The 18,233-nt window shown below is 44.5% G+C and overlaps 1 protein-coding gene across 1 annotated transcript in view; it reads left to right on the top strand.

Moving 5' to 3' along the window:
- The window catches only part of LOC118373294 (EGF-like repeat and discoidin I-like domain-containing protein 3), a 217,172-nt gene that overhangs the window by 118,284 nt on the left and 80,655 nt on the right, over positions 1 to 18,233 (top strand). Inside the window, exon 5 of the mRNA XM_052461215.1 lies at positions 14,628 to 14,809. Within this exon, the coding sequence (XP_052317175.1) occupies positions 14,628 to 14,809 (182 nt within the window). The remainder of the gene's footprint in view (positions 1 to 14,627; positions 14,810 to 18,233) is intronic.

Here is an 18,233-nt window from a genome sequence, read left to right as displayed (position 1 = left end):
TGGAGGACCCTTCGATCTCCATAGATTTCGGAAAAGCAGATTTGAGTTTTTTTTGCTCCCTGTATGTTGAACAACTTCCAGAGGTCTCTGAAATAAGATGTTCTGTTCCTCCTTGCTCAGTTCAGAGTGATGATCAGAGATCTCTTTGTTCATAAATGTGTCTGTTTTTCTTAATATATTTTGTAATTTTGCAATTTTGTATATTGTATGTGTTTGATGTATTTATGCAGGGCTCGTCTGTAAAACAGACCCTAGTGTCTGTATGTGATTGATGTATTTATGCAGGGCTCATCTGTAAAACAGATCCTAGTGTCAGTATGACTTCACTGTCAAAATAAAGGTCAAATAAATAAATACAAATAAACAATACAATTCTAGGCATTTTGGGTATGCAATTTAAAAAAATATGTATAGTATGTTAAATTGAGCAAAATGTGTGTGCTTTAAATACCAGGATGTCATATTACTTTTGGCTTTTCATCTCCTATAATTCGTTGCACACTTTTAAGGAAGGGATAATTGTCTTTTGAGACAGACGTGTGTTTGACAATAGCTGATAATCAACTGAGGGGATGCACTGTACCAAAATGAAAGAATGGCGGGAATCAAAGTAATTGCGCATTAGATTATGTATTCTCAGTAGGATGAGCCTAGTATGCTGATATTTCTTGATTAATGCAATTGTTTTTACGAAACAGTATGTTCTAAATAGTATGTATTATAATTAGTACACAATATGCAGTTTAGGTAATAGTAGGCAAGACAGATTTCAGAAAAAGACAATATATGTGCAGTCAAGTACAGCTCCTGTCATTTAGTACTGAAGTTCTCGTTGAAAACAATAAGACCACGCACAATTACCCTTTTTTAAATAGATTTTTTATAAGCATCTATATGTAAATTACAGCAACACCCTGGATACCATTTCCACCAGCATTGTTTGGTCTCTTTGACGCACTCAGAGCTACCCATTCTGATTTCCCCTCATATCTTTGGTTTTTTATGAATTTTAACTGATTCAAGAGCAGACAAAAGTGGACTTTTGGAATCAGGTGAGGATTGGGAGCCATGAACTATTTTCTAACCTGGCTTCTGTGTTTCGGCCACAGCCACTGCTTAGAAGAAAGCTGTTTGATGGATTAGTCCAAGTCTGTACTCGCCAGATAGCAGAGTCCTTTTCCAACACAGGGAAATGTCACTACAAAGTGCCTCAGCATTTACAGTCTGTAAACAACTTCATCTAGATATGCACCAGAAATCAACATCTTTATGTTCGCATTTTGTGAAGGCCCCAAGTGTGAAAGTTCATTTTTTACGTTATCATCATGAAATAGTCGCTGTCTGAACAATTTCTACTGGAGAAATAACAACACTATTGTATTGTAGAGCAGGGATGGGCAACTTTAGTGGGGGTGGGGGCCACAAATCTGAACTCATCATGAGGGGGCCGCAGTGGTCCACAGATCTGCACACCCACATCCACATGCCATCAGAGCCGACCCTTGCCTTTTGGGGGCCCTAAGTGAAATGTTGTTTTCATGAATCTTTACAACATAGCCAATTTTGACTTTGCAGCTGGCCCATCTAGCGGAAATCGCTCAGTTCTGCCTCCAGGACAAAACTCATCCCAATAAACGTCAACCTGCTCTGTGAAGCATGTGGAAAGGAAATCCATAATAAAGTCTTTGAAATACATATCATCCATGTGAATAAACCAACCAATAAATGAATTGCCCGAGGGGCAAAACTCAAGGGCTTGTCATTGTAAATCAATCAGTTGAAAAGCAATTATTGGAAATTAACAACTATACTTGTCTGAGATTTGACACCACACATTCACTAATGGCAATGACATAGGGCAACTAGAGTGTCAACCAATTGAATGCCTTGAACCAAAAAACGTACAAATATCAAATGTATACCTCCAACCAGACCAAGTGCAAACCCTGTCTTTGATTTGGATAAAAGCTGGAGATCAGAGGTGGAGAAATACTTATTCAACTCTGAGCTATTCTGAGAGCAGTAGAGTGAGAGAGGGAGTACCAGAGATGTTTATTTTCTTATTTCCATGGCTGCACAGAATAAGAGGACTGCTCACTGTCTCTCGCATCTTCAGAAGTGGCTTGTTTTTCCAAACCCTGGAGCCTGTTGGCTCAAAAAGACCTTGTTCATTCATTAAGCCATTTCTGGGAATTTCTAGGAGTTCAGTTGGGACTCACGCTGGTGAATGCCCACTGGCAAAGTGTGTGTGCATGCACAGGTGTTTGTTTGTGTGTGTGAGAGCCTGCATCAAGCCGGTGGACATTGTGGGAGCAAATATAACACAGATTTTCCACCACAACATTCACAGGAAATTAGTCAAACTTAACTTTTTGAATGTTAGTGCAATCATATTCACACCTCAGAATGGGTTTTCATTCTCTCCCCAGTCCTCCAGTCTTCCTTCTCATTAGTATTGCTGCAGTGGCCTTAATTTCAGTGTGGCTCTAATTTGTTGGGGCTGTAGGTAAGCCTTGTGGGAGATTTATTCAGCTGTCACATGGTAGCGATGGTGGCGTTAGGGATGTGTGTGCTGTCGGGGGGGCTGAAGTATGCACAGGGAGCAGCAAGCTGAGGCCAAGGGCCTTCAGCCACATCTGCCCTGCACGGATGGACGCATGGCTGGCAGACAGATCATTAAAGGAGCCCTGTTATCTCCACAAGGTGAACGTTGCCACAGAGTTGCCGTAGCATTGTTATAGCATTGCTGCTAGGGTTGCTGCTAAGTTTGGTAGAGAATTGCTCCAACATTGTTACAGTGTTTCTACACAGAGTTGTTACAGATTGTCTGAAGCAACAGTATTGATAAAGTGTTGGAGCATTTGCTAAGGCTTAGTTGCTACAGTGTTTCTTCAGTGTTATAGAATGGCTGTCCTGGCAGTACAGTTGGGGGGGTTGAACTGGACTAGCGCTTTAAAAAAAATGGTTTTTAAATATGCTCAACTGTAGTATCTGTGGTCACAACACTAATTTGGATATCTGGCATTAAAATGGCATTATAATTTAAACAAAATTGTGGTTAATCATATCAGCTATACATTAGGACTATTATACAAATCCAGGTGCTCTATCGAGTCATAACATAAAGGGTAGGTAATGTCAAGGGGGAAAAACATGCTAAAATAAATCAGCCTTAGAAGACAAGTTCTTTGTAGTGAAGATTGAATAACAGAATATAGAGAGCGACAGGAAACGAGAAAAAAACAAGGCATATTGTTTCAACATTATTGAACTCTGAGTTACGGACGCAGCTCAGGAAAAGAATCCTTGTTAAAACTTGTCATGAATATAGGTGTCATAAGTTTATCCTGTGATGTGCTTTTTTTTTTTATTCCACCCAAACCGTCTTTTGATTGAGGGATGAAAGGATGAAGAAAAAACAGATTCCCTGCTCTGGCATAACAAGATTGAGAGGGTTTCTGCGGTGTACCTCGGAAAGGCAGCCTTTGGTAAACATTAGTATTCATGGCTTTGAATCCAGGGGATTGGCCAGAGATTGCCAACCTGCAAATGAAATTGGGATTGTATGTCAACACAATGGAGCATTAGCAATGCTTAGCCATCACTTTAATATTAATCTTTGATAGGACAGGTTCCCTCACCGGTCCCCTCAAACCATTTCATTCTTTTAGTTAAAATTTTATCAAAGAAGCTATTTCTTCTCCCCCCAAAAAGATAGGTTATTTTCTAAATAACTTTTTTCCATCAATAGTTTTCTGTTTGTCGAGGCAGATGACCAGGCAAAGCTGACAAGAGCACAGATGGAGTTGAGATACCAGATTTGAGCAAACACAAAAGCCTTTTGGAGACACTGACATCGCTCACTTGCCAATGTACTCATTTGCTCTTTCAATGGATTGACCTTCTGGCATGCCAGGAGAAGTTGTTACCATACTACCCCTAATATACAGCAGGTGGATTTATGACCATATGACACATAGGGTGTTTCTCAAAATGCATACAACCGTGCTCCGAGCACGGAGGGTCAGAGTATGAATCCAAATCAATGTATGCAAAACGGAGCAAGGAGGGCACTTCTCGAATGTGTACTCTGTTTATACATATTTTGAAGCATGCATCGATGCAAGCTTCAACGGAAAGTATACACAGAAATATGACGCAACAATGTAAAAACACATTTTCTTGAAGTCAATGAACCATTATTTGAGCTGAAGCGAGAGAATATACCTCCGACTTCGGAATGAAATATTACGAAATGACATCTCCTATGTTGCCTGACTACAATATTTTATCTTGAAAATTTAATAAATACATGCTGCGCTAATTTTAGCATGGTTACCTGCCTACAATACAATACCCACTGTGTAGTGTGCATAGGTCGTAAGCCCATAGTAAGTCAATAGAGCTAGTTAATACTATTAGCTAGCCAGATAGCCACAAAGAATTGTTAGCTAGCTACCCACGAATAATCTACTTTGGATTACATTGGTTTTAGGTCATATTTGCCTGTTTTAATGTCTGGTTAGCAACATTATCACAATTCACATATTAAGTCAAATGTTTGCTTTGTATATATTGTTTCATCTTTATTGCCATTGTCCTAGCTAGAAGAAGGAATGTTCTTTGAATGGGTAAGTCCATAGAAAGTCAGTAGGGCTAACTGGCTAGCTCGATAGCCACGAAGAATTGACCTATCTTGGATAATGATCTACCTTGCATAACATTAGTTGTAGATAATTTTTGCCTGTTTAACTGGTTAGCTGGCTAGCTAGATTACGATTAAAATATATCTAGCTAATAATTATGAAGTAAAATGTTTGCTTAGTGTATATCTTGTTTCATCTCCATGTTTGCCATTGTCCTGACTGGAAGAAGGTTCAGTGAATGGGGAATGCGAATGCTTCTCAAATTAAATGTTTTCTTTTACTCCTTTTTCTCCCCAATTGGTAGTTATAGTCTTGTCCCATCGCTGCCAATCCACAATGGACTTGGGAGAGGCGAAGATCGAGAGCCATGTGTCCTCCCGGCCCGCCACAAGGAGTCACTAGAGTGCGGCCTGCCAATCCCTCCCCTAACCCAGGCGACTCTGTGACAATTGTGCGCTGCCTCGTTGGACTCCTGGTCACGTCTGGCTGTGACATAACCTGGTATCAAATCCGGGTCTGTAGTGACGCCTCAAGCACTGCGATACAGTGCCTTAGACTGCTGCGCCACTCAAGGAGGCCATCAAATGAAATGTTTTATGCGTTCTCCACACTCTCGTCTTCACAAGAACGTACTCAAGAGAATGCACTTTGAGCATGAAAGTGTGGAGCACAGTAGTATGCATATTGAGAAACACCCAGAACATACAGTCTATGAGCTGTTTGATGATGAATCAACCAGAGAAAGAGAATGGAGTGAGTTATCAGACTGGAATACAGACAGAGATGGTGTCCCTAAGGCTGTCCACCACTCATTACACACACACACACACACAGACACACACACACACACACACATACATATACACACAAACACAAAGAGAGAGAGAGAGAGAGAGAGACTCTTCCTGAGGATAGTCGTCAGACATCACCGGCTCCCTGCTTCCCTAGCTACGTTGTTACAGCAACTGGATCTACTGTTGGTGTTGTTTTCAAAATTGCCATTGCGTCTCCCACAACAGTGTTTATTACTTGATAATAAGGGTCTGAGACTGAGGAGCAGGCCATTTACTTTGGGCAACTTATTCATCCAAGCTACTCAATACTGCCTCCCAGCCATAAGAAGTTAAAGATTTCATCCAGGCCTGCCTGTTTGACTCCAAGTACCTTGATTTCTGTGGTGATAATCCTTCTCAGCATATTTCTCTGGCTGACAGTGGAATTGCCAAACCAACAAAAAACACAAAAAGTTAAAGTACTCTCAATGAAAGACTTGTAAAACAGAGTCAGTATAGTACAATTAACACTGCCAACACCATGCTTCACCATAGGGATGGTGCCAGGTTTCCTCCAGACGTGACGCTTGGCTTTCAGGCCATCAGACCAGATATTCTTGTTTCTCATAGTCTGAGAGTCCTTTAGATGACTCTTGGCAAACTTCAAGGTGGCTGTCATGTGGCTTTTAATAAGGAGTGTCTTCCGTCTGGCACTCTACCATAAAGGCCTAATTGGTGGAGTGTTTGTCCTTCTGGAAGGTTCTCCCATCTCCGCAGAGAAACTCTGGAGCTCTGCCAGATTGACCATCGGGTTCTTGGTCACCTCCCTGACCAAGGCCCTTCTCCCCCAATTGCTCAGTTTGGCAGTGCAGCCAGCTCTCGGAAGAGTCTTGGTGGCATAAACGTCTTCCATTTAAGAATGATGGAGGCCACTGTGTTCATGGGGACCTTCAATGCTGCAGAAATGTTAGTGTATTCTTTCCCAGATCTGTGCCTCGACACAATCCTGTCTCTGAGCTCTACGGACAATTCCTTTGACCTCATGGCTTGGTTTTTGCTCTGACATGCACTGTCAACTGTGGGACCTTAAAGCGAGACAGATGTGTGCTTTTCCAAATCATGTTCAATCAATTGAATTTAGCACAGCTGGACTCCAATCGAGTTGTAGAAACTTCTCAAGGATGTTCAAATGAAACAGGATGTACCTGAGCTCAATTTCGAGTTTAAAGGGCAAAGTGCCTGAATACTTATGTAAATAAGGTATTTCTGTTTTTACTTTTAATACATTTGCAAACATTTCTAAAAACCTGTTTTCTCTTTTTCCTTATGGGGTACTGCACTGTAATGTCTCCATCATTTCCTATGGACATCAGAACAGTGATCACTAACCTCAATTTAGACAAAATGTCTACTTCAACGAGTTGGCAGCTCTGGTCTTTCTCCTTATCCCAGTCCAGACCCTAAACCCAAGTAGTTGAAAGAGGAAGCAGTGGGAGGCAGGCGAGGCGGCATCTTTTTGAGACTACATCAGAGAGCAAATACACCGCCAATGACCCCCTGTTTATTGGTGAACTAGCAATCACTGGTGAACTAACTGGATGAGCTCTGTTTAAGACAATCCTATCAACATGACCTGAAAAACTGCAATATTCTATGTTTCTCAGAGTCGTGGCTGAACAAGTACATGGATATACATCTTTCTGGTTTTTCTATGCATCATCAAGATCTGATCTGGCACCTGTTCAACTAGAGGTGACAACACTCTAGATTACCTTTATGTCACACACAGAAACACATACAAGGCCCTCCCTTACTCTACCTTGGGAAAATCAGATATTACCTCTTTCCTCCTTCTTACAAGCAAAAACTCAAACAGGAAATACCAGTGATGCCCTCAATATGGAAGTGGACCGATGATGCGGATTCTAAGCTACAGGACTGTTTTGCTAGCACAGATTGGAATATGTTCAGGGATTCATCCTATAACATTGAGGAGTTTACCACATCAGTCACCGGCTTCATTAATAAGTGCATCGACAACGCCGTCCCCACAGTGACGGTATGTACATACCCCAACCAGAAGCCATGGATTACAGGCAACAGCCGCACTGTGTCCTGCTTTCAAGGAGCGGGACACTAATCCGGACGCTTATAAGAAATCTGACTACAACCTCTGAAGAGCCATCAAACTGGCAAAGTGTCAATACAAGAGTAAGATTAAATCTCACTACGCCGGCTGACACACGACGGATCTGGCGGGGCTGGCAAACCATCACCTATTTGAAAAAGGGAAACCCAGCCACCAGCTGTCGAGTGGCGTGAGCTTAACATAAGAGTTAAATGCCTTCTATGCTCTCTTCCATGCATAAGAGCCCCATCTGACATCATTGACATGTTCAACCTATCCCTGACCCTGTCTGTAATACCAACTTGTTTCAAGTGGACCACCGTAGTCCCAATGCCCAAAACACCAAGGTAACCTGCCTAATTGACTATCACCCCGGAGCACTCATTTATAGCCATGACATGCTTTGAAGGCTGGTTATGGCTCACATCAACACCATCATCCCAGACACACTGGACCCACTCCAATTTGTATACCTCCCCAACAGATCCAGAGATGATGCAATCTCTATTTCCACTCCAAACTACCCTCACCCACCTGGACAAAAGGACTACCTATGTAAGAATGCTGTTCATTTACTACAGCTCAGCATTCAACACCATAGTCCCCTCCAAGCTCATCACCAAGCTCAGGACCCTGGGTGTCACGTTCTGACCTTTATTTCCTTTGTTTTGTCTTTATTTAGTATGGTCGGGGCGTGAGTTGGGATGGGCAGTCTATGTTTGTTTTTCTATGTTGGGGTTTTGAGTTCAGCCTAGTATGGTTCTCAATCAGAGGCACGTGTCGGGAGGAGGCTGAAATTATTTGGCATTTGAGAGCATCTTAAATGGCTGCATCACCGATTGGTGCGGCAACAGTAAGGCACGCGACTGCAAGGCGCTACAAAGGGTGGTGAGTACAGCCCAGTACATCACTGGAGCCGATTTCCCTGCCATCCAGGACCTCTATGCCAGGCGGTGTCAGAGGAAGGCCCAAAAAATGGTCAAAGATTCCAGCCACCCAAGCCATAGACTGTTCTCTCTAATACTGCACTGCAAGTGGTACCAGTGCACTAAGTCTGGAACCAACAGGACCCTTTAACAGCTTCTATCCCCAAGCCTTAACATGCTGACCAAACCGCTCGCACGCCTGTAGGTGCTACCTCGCGCATGTCGATTTTGTACCCCCACACCAGACACGACCAAAACACGCAGGTTGAAATATAAAAGCAAACTCTGAACCAATTATATTAATTTGGGGACAGGTCGTAAAGCATGAAACATTTATGGAAATGTATCTAACTAGCTTGCTGTTGCGAGCTAATTTGTCCTGGGATATAAACATTGGGTTGCTTATTTTTCCTGAAATGCACAGGGTCCTCTACTCCGACAATTAATCCACAGATAACGGTAAACCAAATTAGTTTCTCATCATCTTTCCTCCTTCTGTAACGGTTTTCTTCTGGTGAAAGAGAGGCGGACCAAAATGCGGCGTGGTGGTTATTCATGTTTTTAATAAAGACGACTATACATGAACAGACTAAACAAAACAAGAAAAGTGAAAACCTAAACAGTCCTATCTGGTGCAAACACAGAGACAGGAACAATCACCCACAAAACCCAACACAAAACAAGCTACCTAAATATGGTTCCCAATCAGATACAATGACTAACACCTGCCTCTGATTGAGAACCATATCAGGCCAAACATAGAAATAGACAAACCAGACACACAACATAGAATGCCCACCCAGCTCACGTCCTGACCAACACTAAAACAAGAAAAACACATACAAACGATGGACAGAACGTTCAGTTCTGGCGGATCCTGGCAGACTGGCGGATCCTGGCCGACTGGCAGATCCTGGCTGACTGGCAGATCCTGGCTGACTGGCAGATCCTGGCTGACTGGCAGTTCTGGCGGATCCTGGCAGACTGGCGGATCCTGGCAGACTGGCGGATCCTGGCTGACTGGCAGTTCTGGCGGATCCTGGCTGACTGGTAGTTCTGGCAGATCCTGGCTGACTGGCGGATCCTGGCAGACTGGCGGATCCTGGCAGACTGGCGGATCCTGGCACACTGGCGGATCCTGGCTGAATGGTGGATCTAACTGATCCTGGCACACTGGCGGCTCTGGCGGATCCTGGCTGACTGGCGGCACTGGCGGCGCTGGGCAGACTGGCGGCACTGGTGGCGCTGGGCAGACTGGTGGCGCTGGGCAGACTGGCAGCACTGGCGGCGCTGGGCAGACTGGTGGCACTGGCGGCGCTGGGTAGACTGGCGGCACTTGCGGCGCTGGGCAGACTGGTGGCACTGGCGGCGCTGGGCAGACTGGTAGCTCAGACAGCGCTGGGCAGACGGGCGGCACTGGCGGCGCTGGGCAGACCGGCGCCACTGGCGGCCAGGGGCAGACGGGTAGCTCAGACGGCGCTGGGCAGACTGGCGGCACTGGCGGCGCTAGACAGACTGGTAGCTCAGACAGCGCGGGGCAGACGGGTAGCTCAGACGGCGCTGGGCAGACTGGCGGCACTGGCGGCGCAGGGCAGACTGGCGGCGCTGGGCAGACTGGCGGCACTGGCGGCGCTGGGCAGACTGGTATCTCAGACGGCGCTGGGCAGACAGGTAGCTCAGACGGCGCTGGGCAGACTGGCGGCACTGGCGGCGCTGGACAGACTGGTAGCTCAGACGGCGCTGGGCAGATGGGTAGCTCAGATGGCGCTGGGCAGACTGGAGAAAAAGGCTCTGGCAGTGCTGGACTGAGGAGCACTGGTGCCTCTGGAATGAGGGGCTCTGGCGCCTCTGGCATGAGGGGCAGTAGCTCTGACAGCGCCGGACAGGCGGGAGACTCTAGCTGTGCTGGAAAGGAGGAAGGCTCCGGCAGCGCTGGACAGGCGGGATGCGTGGTGGTACTGGGCCACGCACCTCCGGGTGAGTGCAAGGAACAGGACACACCGGGTTGTGAAGGTGTACTGGAGACCTGGTGTGTATAGCCGGCATCAAATCCCCCGGAACTCCAACACACGTTTCAGGCTGAGTACGAGGAACTGACACGGGTGACATCGGACAGCTAACACGCTCCTCAGGGCGAATGCCGTGCATACTATGGCAAACCAACAGCTTTCTTTCTACTCTGTCCAATACATTCTCCACACTCTCAGACTCAGCACTCTGCTTCGCCGACAGCTTCAATTCTATCCATGGCTCCTTACGGTAAACAAGGGGAGTTGGCTCAGGTCTGTCTCCTGACTCTGCTACACTCTCCCTGTGCCCCCACCCCCCAAGACATTTTTGGGGGTGCCTCTCGGGCTTCCAGCCGCTCTGCCGTGCTAGCTCCTCATAATGCCGCCTCTCTGCTTTCGCTGCTCGGCTTTGGGGCGGCAATATTCCCCTGGCTCTGCCCAGGGTCCTTTTCCGTCAAGGATCTCCTCCCAAGTCCATTTATCCAAATAGTGCAGCCTCTCCCATTGCTGCTGCTGCCTCTGTTGCTTCTCCTGCTGCTGCCTTTGCTGCTGCTGCTGTTGCTCCTGCTGCACCTGTCGCTTCTCCTGCTGCTGCTGTTGCTGCTGCCTCTGTTTACCACGCCGCTTGGTCCTTGGTTGGTGGGTGATTCTGTAACGGTTTTCTTCTGGTGAAATAGAGGCGGACCAAAATGCAGCGTGGTGGTTATTCATGTTTTTAATAAAGACGACTATACATGAACAGACTAAACAAAACAAGAAAAGTGAAAACCTAAACAGTCCTATCTGGTGCAAACACAGAGACAGGAACAATCACCCACAAAACCCAACACAAAACAGGCTACCTAAATATAGTTCCCAGAGACAATGACTAACACCTGCCTCTGATTGAGAACCATATCAGGCCAAAAATAGAAATAGACAAACCAGACACACAACATAGAATGCCCACCCAGCTCACGTCCTGGCCAACACTAAAACAAGGAAAACACATACGAACGATGGACAGAACGTGACACCTTCCTTCAGGCTTATTTTTCTTCTTTGCACTTTATATGGCTGTTGGCAACCAACTTTACGCTCATCTTTAAATCATCCACATGGGTATATGCTCCTAAAATCCAATGAGGAGATGGCATGTGGTTATATGCTCCTAAAAACCAATGAGGGGATTTGAGAGGCAGGACTTGCAGCACGTTGAGCGTCACAAATAGAATGATGTTCTATTTTAGCACCTGGCCACGCAGACACTCGCGAGCAGTGTGGGTGCAATGATTTAATAACATGTACGTGTATATTTATTTTGCAACTCTCGCGCATGCGACGTGTCTGGTCTGGTCAGCATGTAAGACTGCTAAACAATTATTCTAAATAGCTCATTTAATGGCTGCCCGGACTACCTGAATTGACCCTTATTTGAACTAACTCTCATGCATTGACTCTATACACACTGGACTCTACCCAAACACTCACACATACTTACACTGACAACCCAACACACACATACGCACACACAAGCACACACACACTACATATACCACACACACATACAGTATAACATGCGCTCACATGCATACTGACGCCCCCCACACACACTTTCACACTCACCACATACACTGCTGCTACAGCTCAGTCTATTATCTATCCTGTTGCCTAGTCACCTTACCCCTACTATGTATGTAGCTACCTCAATTACCTCGTACCCCTGCACATCGACTCAGTACTGGTACAGTAGTCCCTGTTGCAATAACAAGACTTGTTTTTGTTATTCACTGTATATTTTTTTCTTTTGTCGCTATTTCTATTTTAGAAAATGTAGCTTTATCTTAACTCTGCATTGTTGGAAAAGGATCTCTAATGAATAATTTCACTCTTAGTCTACACCTGTTGTTTACTAAGCATGTGACATACATTTTGATTGATTTGATTTTGATTTGAGACTTCACACGAACAGAAGTCAGACCATCTCTCCAGATCTTTTGAGGGGTCTAAGTTACTTTGGACAGCACTGAGTTCACAAAGATTGGCTGAAAGGGAACAGGTGTGGAAACATCCTAAGGGTGAGCAGTCGTGAGAAGCTTTTTACCTACCCAGGTCTTAAAATTCATCCTCAGTTAGAAAAATACATAGCTGTAATTATGTGCAATTATGTGAAGTTGGTGACTGAAGAAAAACACTCATCACAGACTAAGCGTACACAGCAGGTCTGAAAACACATGACACCTTCATGCTTAAGCCTAGCTCGATGACATGCTGGTTTATTCGCATAAGAAGAGTGCCTCTACTCAGCAGTGTTTTTGCACAGCGTGGAAGCTCTCACCTAATATTTAGCCGTCATGCATAGCTGTGAGTTGGGGACGCTCGAGAACGCTGTGGGCAAAGGCCTTAAAGATGCTTTGCAAAGCAGTGTCATAGAAGCCTGTTATTGCACGCTTGAGCAAAACACTAAAAATAGAATTAAGCCCAAAGTAGTTAGAGAAGCACTAAAACCAGGGGTACAGACAAAGCTGGGCTGTTCCCCCTTTTAATCCTTCCATTCCCCCGCAGCGTTCCCCTTCACCTGAAACACAGGGGTGGATGGTTGATATAAAGCACATTGAGTTGGTCTATTTTGAAAAGAGAATGACATTAGTCATTCAGACAATCTTAAATGTTCTAGTTGCATTACATATACAAAGCGTCCATTATTTGTTGTGGAGTTGCATTTGAAGAAGACTAATTTACGTAGTATAACTGCATTTCTCCGGGCGATAAATCAAACCCAAAGCATACAGTTATTATTGCTACATGGTCAAATCGTTCCATTCCCATGCATCATGCCACTCTAATTGACTACAGCGTGAGGTGGAAGGTGGAAACTTACGAACTGTTGTGTTCTTTGAGAGCAAAACAGATGTTTTTGCACACAGACTACCAATTATAAAAAGGAGAGAAGGTGCTAAACACCTGACAGTCGAGGGCTGTCATGTGTTCTTGTTAAAATCGAAACAATTCTGTTTAAGCTTCCAAGTACTGATGTAAGAGCAGCCAAAATGTGCCATTCCTTGGTTCACATTCACTCACTGCGATGGGCATGTGAAGAATCTACAGTATGTAGCTCATTTTCGATTTGTTTTCAACTCTCACATGTTTTTAATGAATATTTGTAAGAATTTCTGGGATGAGGCCCAATTGTTTGATTTTGCTTAAGAAATTACATCTTTGACACGATGTGCATTATAATGGACACAATAAAAGGAAGCACTCCCAAGTTCAGCACAAGAAGCATTTTGTCTTTGAAAAGCTTTGGCAGGGTATAAAATCCACAGATGCGGCTGTTAAAATGCTGCTAAAGTACCTGGACATGCTGCTTAGCAGATTCTCAGTAAAAAGGATTCTTACACTTTGGGTGATTTCATTAGAGCCATATTGGTGCCATGCCTCTCCACTTTATCTCTGGAGCATTGATGGTATATAAGCCCTGCTTGGGTCTGTTGACTGTGGTGATGATGTTGTCCAGGCAAAATAGTTGGAGTTCCTTTGGAGCCAGTCTGAGGGCTCTCTTTTTGGTGGTGGACTTAGAGAAGAGACTCATGGCTCATGAGGAAGTGGATGGGTTGCAGGATGACCAGAAGGGCCCTCTAATTAAGGACTGTGTCATAGTGGAAACATTGAGGATGTCCTGGAGATGAACCAGATCAATGACAACAGTTTGATGAACACGAGTCAAGGTGACCTGACTGTTTTCGACATCAAGGACAGGATTTCCATGGGAGAGAGCAGCAAAAAGATACGATTACGTTTATCGAAGGCAAAAACTCAGTGTTTATGACCGAGACTCTGCCTGATGTAACGGAGGGGAGCCCAACCATGAGGTACATCTTGTTCTGAGACAGATGGACATGGACAGAAAATCATGGACTGGGGAAGGAACATTGAAAAGCAGCAGTGCTGTAGAGAATGGGACGGTGGACCATCAGATTATTCCTATGAAGAAAGAATGCTGCTCCCATGGTGCACACCTATACATATGCCTTATTAAAATATTCATGTTTTGAACAACCTCTATCTTAAACTCACTAGCCAGATAACTGTGAAATGTATGATTGCAAACATATTTCATCCTTTATCTAACCCTATCCATGTCTGTTTTTGTTCTGTCCTCTCAGAATGCTCTGGACCACTTGGCATGGAGGGGGGCATCATCTCCAACCAGCAGATAACAGCCTCGTCCACACATCGTGCTCTGTTCGGCCTGCAGAAGTGGTACCCCTACTTTGCCCGGCTCAACAAGAAGGGCCTGGTCAATGCATGGACGGCTGCCGAGAACGACAGATGGCCCTGGATCCAGGTAAGACTCAGATACCAGCTGGGAGAGACGAGTCACTCAGGTTACTAGACAGGGACAGATGTGCCCACTAAAACTCCTCACACACCAGAGCGAATGTTGATCTGAGACGTGTGTGTACATCTGAATGTTGGCATCAATGCACTATTACCTGGAGTTTAGAAAGTCAGGATTTGTGACGTACTGTATCTGCTTTTAGAGTTTAAGTTACAGTACTTATATTATGCTTGGGTCCTATTTCAGGTACTATTTTTGCTTGTGGTGTGAAATTACAGTTAATTAGTGTGTCAGTTGACTAGTGCCACAGTGCTGATTGGGTTTAGTGGCAGATTAAACAGTGAGAGCTGGACAGAACAGCTGTTGGTTCCACTCCTGTGTGTATTACCAGTGGGGTTGCTGGAGCGAATCACAGCATGTATGTGCTAAACCTCTGCCATTCTTTCGTTCTGAAATGCAAATAAATATCCTTTACTCAGACCTACACAGTTATGTACTCCGAGATTTGTCTCAGAGGTGCCAGTTCAGGCATCAAAGTGTCTGTTTAGTTGGATTCGTAATCGCAAAAATAGGTACATTTCACTGTGAGGATATTGAAAGCAGTTAGTGAAAGGAAATGATAACTATCCCATTGTGTCTCTAACAATAGACATCGATTATGGATTTATTTTTTTATTTTTTTATTTTTTTGTCCCAAATCTATGTTATAGATCACAGAAATTAAAGAGAGCGATCAACAGAAAGGTGGGCGAGAGAATGTGTCAAAGAGGGATAGGAGGAGAGGGTATATAGAAAGAATGATCAAAAGAGGTTATCTGAGGAGAAATACAGAGTGAGAAAAGACAGATACATGCATGAAAGGGAAAGGTGAGCGAGACTGAGAGAGAAACAGAGAGTGCGAGAAGAAGTTTATTTGCGTTGTTTTGTAACGTATTTGTTTACTTATTTTGTACATAATGTTGCCACTACCATCTCTTATGACCGAAAATAACTTCTCGACATCAGGACTGCGATTACTCACCACGGAATGGCAGAATCCTTTTTTTCCTTTAAGGAGTCTGACGAGCCCAACGCGAATGATGTACTGCAGGCCCAGATCCCCGTGATTTGCATGATGAGGAGGCGGAGAAAAAGTGGCCAGAGGGCAGGCTTCTTTCTGAGAATTCGTAGGCAATCGAATAAACCCCCACTTCCTTCCATTCTGCTAGCAAGCGTGCAATCTTTGGAGAATGAAATCGATGACCTACGCGGAAGATTAAACTACCAACGGGACATTCAAAACTGTTATATATTATGCTTCACGGAGTCATGGCTGAACGACGACACTATCAACATACATCTGTCTGGTTTAACACTGTACCGGCAGGATAGAACAGCGGCGTCTAGTAAGACAAGTGGTGCCAGACTATGTATTTTTGTAAATAGCATCTGGTGCACGATATCTTAGGAAGTCTCGAGCTATTGCTCACCTGAGATAGAGTATCTCATGATAAGCTTTAGACCACACTATCTCCTAGTTGCTGGGGACTTTAATACATGGAAACTTAAATCTGTTTTACCAAATATACATCAGCATGTTAAATGTGCAACCAGCGGGACCACCTTTACTCCACACCCAGAGACGCATACAAAGCTCTCCCTCGCCCTCCATTTGGCAAATCTGACCATAATTATATCCTCCTTATTCCTGCTTACAAGGAAAAATTAAAGCAGGAAGCACCAGTGACTAGATCAATAAAGAAGTAGTCAGACAAAGCAGATGCTAAGCTACAGTTCCTTGGTGTCCACATCACCAACAAACTAAGATGGTCCAAGCACACCAAGACAGTCATGAAGAGGGAACGACAAAACCTATTCCCCCTCAGGAGACTGGAAATATTTTACATGGGTTCTCAGATCCTCGAAACTGTTCTACAACTGCACCATCGAGAGCATCCTGACTGGTTGCATCCCTGCGTGGTATGTCAACTGCTCGGCCTTCGACCGCAAGGCGCTACAGAGGGTAGTGTGAACGGCCCAGTACATCACTGGGGCCAAGCTTCCTGCCATCCAGGACTTCTATACCAGGTGGTGTCAGAGGAAGGCCCTAAAAATTGTCAAAGACTCCAGCCACCCTAGTCATACACTGTTCTCTCCTGTTCTCTTTGCTCCAGCACGGCAAGCGGCACCAGAGTGCCAAGTGTAGGTCCAAGGAGCTTCTAAACAGCTTCTACCCCCAAGCCATAAGACTTCTGAACATCTAATCAAATGGCTACCCAGACTATTTGCATTGCCCCTCCCCCTCTTTTACAACGCTGCTACTCTTTGTTGCTACTCTACTTGAATAACTCTACCTAAATGTATATATTCCCTCAACTAACCGGTGCCCCTGCACATTGACTCTGTACCTGTACCCCCCTGTATATAGTCTTTCTATTGTTATTTTACTGATGCTCTATAATTACTGGTTTCTTTTATTTCTTACTCTTATCTGTATTTGTTTTAAACTGCATTGTTGGTTAGGGGCTCGTAAATAAGCATTTCACTGCAAAGTTGTATTCTGCGCATGTGACTAATACAATTTGAAGACAGAGTGTAAGGGAAAGGTGAGCAAGGCAGTGTGAAAGAAGACAGAGAGACACATGGGTGGAAGGGAGAGGTGAGCGAGACCGACAGAGAAACAGAGGGAGCGAGAGAAAAGCAGTCAAGCGCATGGAGCATATAAGACAAATCTGAGATGACGTGGCGTCATTAAAGCCAAACAAACCACTGAGGTGGTAGGTTGGGATTTAATGACGCCACGTGGGATAATGTTGGGGATTCTGTGGCGCTCTGGCTTCAGGAGAGGGGTCTGGGTAATTGGGACATGAGTAGAGTGGTGTATACTTCTCTCAGCGCTATGGGGTTTTAGGCTCGTGGGCGGTATGTTCTTAAAGTGTGTGTGTGGGTGTGTGTGTGTGGGTGTTTTGTGTTTTCCTAGTGTCAGGGCCAGCCCTGTCATGGTGTCAGGTTTAACACACCAGTTCTGTATTTAGCTGATGATTTATTTTATTGAAAAGATAGCCAAGTGACCGCTCTAACAGTGGAAATATATGGCCTCAATGATTGAAGGCAGACAAGATCAGGTGGGACCATTCTAGCAAATGAGAAGGCAGATATGTGTGTGAACAACATGCACAACAACTAAGTTGTTTTTGTCAAAGTTGCCAGAATTCCACATGTATCCACTTATATCAGTACATTTGTAACAGCTTAAACATTATGAAACTTCTATTTGATCAAATAAGCCTTACTTAATTTGACACTCATAGACATCCATACCAAAAAGGGCTTATGTCACCCGGACAGAGTAAAACCTCTCACTTCACCTCTTCCTCTCTGCTCTGTATTATTGAATAGCAAATAAATCAAACAGACAGTGTCATACTTTTAATAATACTGACATTGTGTA

The sequence above is a fragment of the Oncorhynchus keta genome, chromosome 14 (genome assembly GCF_023373465.1).
Source record: "Oncorhynchus keta strain PuntledgeMale-10-30-2019 chromosome 14, Oket_V2, whole genome shotgun sequence".
Lineage (NCBI taxonomy): Eukaryota > Metazoa > Chordata > Actinopteri > Salmoniformes > Salmonidae > Oncorhynchus > Oncorhynchus keta.
The sequence above is the reverse complement of the archived record's forward strand: the minus strand, read 5'-3'. Positions and strand labels throughout refer to the sequence as shown.